This window comes from Calidris pugnax, unplaced genomic scaffold (genome assembly GCF_001431845.1).
Source record: "Calidris pugnax isolate Ruff unplaced genomic scaffold, ASM143184v1 scaffold42, whole genome shotgun sequence".
NCBI classification, from domain to species: Eukaryota; Metazoa; Chordata; class Aves; order Charadriiformes; family Scolopacidae; genus Calidris; species Calidris pugnax.
In genome coordinates this window covers 1,125,734-1,131,969 of record NW_015090920.1, presented here as the reverse complement: position 1 = coordinate 1,131,969, position 6,236 = coordinate 1,125,734, and the positions used below count along the sequence as shown (strand labels likewise).

Genomic DNA, 6,236 nt, shown 5'->3' with positions numbered 1-6,236 from the left:
TTTTTTTTTTTTTTTAATGGCGCCACCGCCGACCCAACCTAAAATGGCGGGCGGAAGGAGCGCGGCGGGCGCGGTCACGTGACGACGCCGCCGCCTGAGGGAGCCGGGGCGGGCGGAGGATGGCGGCCTCCCCCGGGGCCGTTGGGACCGGCGGTTGGTGACCCCGGCGCCCCGCTCCTCGGGAAGGCCCGTCGCCAACCGCAGGCGCTTCCCGGCCTTCTCGTCCTGAGGGCCGGGCGGGCAGCTAAACCTTGCGGGGTCCTGTGGCCGCGGGGCCGGCCTGCGCTGAGCCCCAGGGCCCCCTACAGAGCTCCCAGCGCCTGAGGGGACCACAACAAAGCTTTAGCCCAAAAGAAACAAACTCTGGAGAATGTGGGAGCACGGTCACCTACCACGCTGGCCGCTCCCAGCAGCCACGGGCTTGTTTCTTTAGTTCCTACCCAGCAACGTCAGCCAGTCTTCTTTGGTCCAACACAATTGGTGTGACCACAGGAACCTTCCCCAGAGCTAGCAACCACAACAATTAGCTCTTCCCTATGACAGGAGGGGATCAGGGTACTCATCTTGCTGCTCAAGAGAGAAATAAACCCTTGAAATCATGCTTTGGAAACTTCTAGAGAAAACTCTACTCAAGCTACTCCCTTTCGAAGTTTCTTGAGATCTCTCTCCCCCTCCTCCTATTTACAATGTGTGTCCAGATACTTGTGCTGAGGGGAAAAAAAAACCCAAAACTAAGGCAGGGAGACTGTTGCAATCCTTTGGCTTCAGGCAGAATGTGCACACTCACCCATCCCTGCTGTTCTGTTCAGAAAACAACCTGCAGCTTCCCCTCTCCAGCAATCCTTACATTGTTTGCTGATATACATAATATAGGAACCCATTTCCTGACGCAACAGGACTTAACTTGAAGGAATAGAACCCGACTTGTACAGAAATTAGTTGCTAAACCTAAAGTTCAGGAACCTGTCATTTCCTGCTTGGAACTGGAACAGACCAGGAGAGATTGCTTTTGGGGAGTAACGAAGTTACAGCCTGGAGTATTCTACAACTCAAGGGCTTGAAAAAAAACCTTGAAAGGCGATAGAGGTCTCGAAGCTCCAACCTCTTGAGCAGTGCTGAGCTGTCAGCACGAAAAAAAGGCACTGATGTAGCTCTAGATCCCTCCTTCGAGATGTGAGACAGGCAGTCTCGTCCCCTAGACCGCTCTTCTCTTCTGCAGCTGGCAAGAGGCACCCTGCCATCTCCCACAGTCGAGCTCACTCAGGGCACTACGGTGCTCTCCTAAGACAGGTCATGGAAAGGAGTGGTTTTTGTACTGACCTGTACACATCATAACCTTGTCTTGAGCCATTTGTGGTCTCCAGAAAGGTACGTGCCCTTCTATGTGAGCAGAATTACACCACTGTAAAAGCTGACAGCCGACGGCTACAGGTTCACTTAAGTAAGCATTTATTAGAGAATCCTTTAACATGAAATTATACAAATAAAGTTTGTATAAACACAAGTCCACATTGTGTCATAACATGAATGGCAAAAAAAAGAAAGTAAAAACCATAAAAGAAAACTAAGTCAGCCGCTATATACAGTTGGACACAGTTGTGTCATACACTAAAAGTCTTTTACAAAATAGTCATTTCCTCTCATGAAGAACACCCTCCATTCACTCACGATGCGCTGCAAGATGGCTTTGTTGCAGTATCTCTACCTAAAAATCAAGACAAAATGTATATCAGATCTGTGCAAGTTACTACAAGAATCGTTAAAAGGTCCATTTTCATGAACTGCTTTAAGTCTTCTATATATTCCTTTCTTCACTGTTAAAGATCATATGCATATTTATTAAGGTAACTCAAGAGGTTTTGTTACCCATCAGCAATTTATCTTCCCAAATATATGGCCATTCAGCCCACTTAGGAAGCTGTTCCAGAACAACACACATCCAATTTAAGACTATTGATCAGGCTCTGGATCAGATTTGTGTTTTTTTTTTTTTTCCACTGAAAATACTGCCAAAAGGATTTCTGATTAATTTTTAAATCCACCTAAATGGCTGCTGTGCAAGCACAAGTCAGGCTGATTGAGTTCAAACAGTCCACGTGCATATGATCTTTAATGTTTTTCCAGATTTAAAAGTTCGTTTTGGTTTGCAGATTTCACTATTAGCTATAAAAAGAAAAAAAGCAAGCATTAAATCTTAAAGAATGCACACTTAAAGTGAGGTTCCACAATTGAAATACAACACTAAACAGAAGACCAAATGATTAAGCTGTAAAGGCATTTATGTACTTTAACTCCTGTAAAAAACCATTTAAGTTAAGACACTTAATCTCCAAAAAGATTAAAAAAAAGAAGCCAAAGTCTGAAGTTTTCCACTTTAATCTTTACGCTGGTACATGAAGTTGGAAGAGACCATACCACAGGACAGCGTTTTCTGGTGTATGCCTTGCGCTCTGCCTGCAACGTGCGACCCCAGAGATAGACGTGGTCAGGGTGACACACGGCCTGCAATGAAGTTCCCGCTGGCGGGTACAAACAAGGTATAATGTCAGAGTTAGAAGACAACATTCTTGTTTTCCTTAAGTTGTACCCATTTCAGTACTTTACCTGTTAATACTTCTAATAAGTTTAATTATTCCTCTAGACCACCTGGTACACAACGCAAAACAGAAAAACTCTTATGTTTTTCTGAAGTACTAAAGAAGATAAAGTCACATTTTTACAAAAGTTAAAGATCTATAGACACTGTAGGCAAAGCTGGTTTAAAAAAAAAAAGTATTTTTTTAAGTTAACAAAAGCTTAATTAAAGGAAAAGTCATGCTACACAAGTTTTTTACTCTTCATTTGTCTATTGATCTTTAAATTAGATTAGACATACTCAGAGTGGACCTCGCACTCGTGTACACACCTGTTTCCTCAAGTACTAGGTACTGCTTTAGTAGGGCTGGTAGTTGTTTTGGTGATTGCCGCCACCACGGGATGCCTTTCCATACGTGCTTTGTTGACCTGTAGGGAACATGGGGGAGAAAAAAAAACCCCAACCCAGACCCATTAAGATTAACATCTGGCACTCTGAAGGAAATGTATTGTTATCTGGAATGAGATCAAAGCCACGTACCACTGTAATCTGTGTATCCCGGCCCGTATCCGTAATTGGGATAGTTGTACCCAGAGTAGTCATATCCTCCATAGCCACTGTAGCTTTGATCGCTGTAAGCGCTATTGTAGTTTCCGTAGCCTTGATCATAGTAGTTATTAAATCCTTGATTCCAGTTTTGTCCCTGGCCTGAAACAGAGTATAGCATTTCTAAGTTACAGAACTTATTATTTCATTCCTCTTCTACGCCACTTCATCTAACTTTCTATGGTAATCTTTTTATGCTAGAACTATTACCTGGAAGAATCCTCTTACCTTCCCAAGAAAAATAATTTTCTAAAAGAATTGAGGCATCACATTTGGATATATGACAGATGCATCATAAGATCTTACCCCACAACAACATTAGAGAAAGACAGCCGGTAGTCCTGCTCATAAAACAGCCAGGAAAACCAAAACACCACAGTACTGAAGGGGTGCACTACTACAGCAGCTCCTGCTGTTTTCCTTCAACTTCCATTTTGTATCATTAATTGCTTAAACACTAAGTTTAACACAGGATCATCTGCATTGTGCTGGTTGTGGCTGCTTGGCTTTTTAAGACTGAGATGCATTAACCTTTAAGGTAAGAGTTGATTGCTTCTCATCTATTTGCAAGGTGGTAGCAAAGTGACTTGTCTTCCTCTTTAGCAACCAGCTCGTGGTTTCTTGCCCATGAGCCAATTAACAGCACGTGAAAGGATATGCACCCTACGCCCAGCTTGCTGCTTCACCACTTGAATGCAGAGCAAGAAGAGATTCTTAAGCTCCCACAAGCAATCACAACCACCAAAATACCATTTACTAACAAGGTACTTTCGACATGAGATCCCCATGCAGCCCGAAACTTGGAATATTTACAAACACCTTAGTGTTTGGTTCAGACATTTAAACATTTACATGTCATTTCAACACCCTAAACACTCACCCCGTCCACGCCCCCTTCCACCTCCTCGGCCACCAGCCGCGTTGCTTTTTCCTCCTTTCTGCTGCTGTTGCTGTTGCCTGTACACCTCTTTGGGCTGCGCTACTTTGATCTCGCACTGTAAAGACACAAGTTCTTTAATTCATCGAGAATTTCAAGACCATTTTGCGAGTTGCTTTCAGAGAAACCTAGGGAGATGGTCTATTTAACATGCTAAGAACAAGAGCTTCCATACCTTGCCTGAACCAATTTGATGGTATCTGCTTTCTAGTAACTTCTTTACTGGCTCTTCATCTGTGTATGTGATAAAACAGAAGCCCCTCCTTTCATTCGTCTTTGTGTCCATGGGAAGTTCAATGTTTTCAATCTGAAATCAAAAGTGCCTCTCAGTAACACATGAAATCCATAAGCAACTCCTTATGCTACCAGAGCCATTCAGCAGTCAATGTCTATGTCAACTGCTTTTGGCAGCTCTAAGTCAGTCCATCACAACACTACAAAATCATTAATGTGCATACAGTTTCAACAACGCCTAGTTTTACGTAAGCCTGAGCCAGTTCTCTCCTCAAATTCTTCTGTCTTAAGGCAGGGACAACACTGCATGTGAAAGCCAGAGCTGTTCTTATATGCCATTATACTATACCTCGCCAAAAGCACCAAAGTACTCCTTAATCTGTTCTTCAGACGTATCCGGACTCAGCCCACCAACAAACACTTTTTTTGGTGGCTCCTTCCCTTTGAGGGCTTTTGCCCTTTTAGGATCTATTAACTTCCCATCCAGTTTGTGTTCCTTCAGTTCCAACACCTAAGAGGCACACAAGGGAACACAGTCTCAGATCACTAAAATGACACAAGCAGGCTTTGTACTGTTGATCCACAAGAAATCCACCCACCTTCTCCACGCTGGCAGCATCCTTGAAGAGCACAAACCCAAACCCCCTCGACCTCCCAGTGACAGGATCTGTTTTAATCGTACAATCCACAACCTCGCCAAACCGAGAGAGATACTCTGTCAAGTCCTTCTTGCTGGTGTCCCAGCTGAGGCCTCCAATAAACATTTTTCTGAAACACAAGCAGCACATATGGATACATGTAAATACACATGGGGTGTACACACACAGCTGGCTGCAAATGCTCACGTGGAAGCACGGCACTAGCCCACTCGTGGCTACCACAAGCTGTGGCAGTGTGCCCTCCCTGTTTCCCCTCCCCCTCCAGCTCCTGCTCCACAACATCAGTTGTGACAACTTGCACCTGGACTTTGGGGGATGGCTGGCAACAGCAGCCAAAACACTCTCTGGAGTGGGCACCTAGCTATTTTGTTCCCATGAGGATATGGCTATAGGTCAATTATCTCACTCTATAAATAGTGGACAGCCCCAGAGCCCATTGAGCTCTCCTGGATGGCAGCAACTCCACACCAGGGTCTTCCCTTTTGTAAGGACGTTCACTTAAGGTTCTACTCCTTGAGGTTCAGAGACTCATTGCTGCAACAGGTTCTCCATAAGTGACTAACAGCCTGATAAAACTCTGAAATCTTAGCTAACTGATATAAAGAGTTGATTGCACAGATATAATCCTTTAGACATAAACCATTGACCAAGTCTGGGACCAGGACTGGACCCACCCAGACTCCTCTCTGAGGAGCTTAGAAAGGCAGTGGGTCCTTTCTGAACCTCCTGACTCCAGGGGAGGGTCTCCTCGAGTCAGCAACTGGACCCACCCAGACTCCTCTCTGAGGAGCTTAGAAAGGCAGTGGGTCCTTTCTGAACCTCCTGACTCCAGGGGAGGGTCTCCTCGAGTCAGCATCTGACCCTGTCCTCTGGGCAGTCAATAACAGACTGGGCCTTGACACTGCATCTCATCAAACACTGTCACATTTACTACTGATTTCATTAAATCACTGTTTCACCGTAATAAATATTTCACCACTTCACTCTAACTAGTGAAATTAATCACTCCATCCACGACGCTCAGTGCAGCTGGCAGGACACCAAGCATTACCCCTGATTATTTATTTACGCAGGCACGGAGCGAACCCCAGCCCTAAAATCCTTCAAAGAGGAACGGGCTGGCCATCAGGGAACCACCGCCACCCGAAGTCGCCTCGCAGGGCCTGACAGCGGCGCTCGCTGAACCCAACCGGGCAGCACCGGGGGAGGGGGAAGAGGAGCGGGG

At 45.2% G+C, this 6,236-nt stretch overlaps 1 protein-coding gene across 5 annotated transcripts; it reads right to left on the bottom strand.

Moving 5' to 3' along the window:
• Positions 1-1,426: 1,426 nt before the first annotated feature.
• HNRNPDL (heterogeneous nuclear ribonucleoprotein D like) lies at positions 1,427-5,139 on the bottom strand. 5 transcript variants are annotated; one of them, XR_001412924.1, is made up of 8 exons: positions 4,952-5,139; positions 4,702-4,863; positions 4,294-4,425; positions 4,062-4,176; positions 3,116-3,283; positions 2,906-3,003; positions 2,416-2,519; positions 1,427-1,705 (listed from the first exon to the last, which is right to left on the bottom strand). XR_001412924.1 is itself a non-coding variant. In XM_014950029.1 (7 exons), the coding sequence occupies exons 1-6, from the start codon at positions 5,114-5,116 to the stop codon at positions 2,933-2,935; spliced, it is 813 nt and encodes a 270-aa protein (XP_014805515.1). In that variant the 5' UTR covers positions 5,117-5,139; the 3' UTR covers positions 1,427-2,519; positions 2,906-2,932. The 5 variants fall into 5 exon arrangements, 3 of the variants coding, with proteins under 3 accessions (XP_014805515.1, XP_014805514.1, XP_014805513.1); XR_001412923.1 differs by having other exon boundaries at positions 2,416-3,003; XM_014950029.1 differs by having other exon boundaries at positions 1,427-2,519.
• Between the last annotated feature and the right edge of the window lie 1,097 nt (positions 5,140-6,236).

Excerpts from the sequence above, each read along its gene's own strand:
- HNRNPDL (XM_014950027.1), bottom strand. The coding sequence starts at position 5,116 with ATGTTTATTGGAGGCCTCAGCTGGGACACCAGCAAGAAGGACTTGACA. Across the intron at positions 4,177-4,293 it reads ATCAAATTGGTTCAGGCAAG|TGCGAGATCAAAGTAGCGCA; the intron begins GTATGGAAGCTC and ends GTGTCTTTACAG. Across the intron at positions 3,004-3,115 it reads GGGATACACAGATTACAGTG|GTCAACAAAGCACGTATGGA; the intron begins GTACGTGGCTTT and ends TGTTCCCTACAG.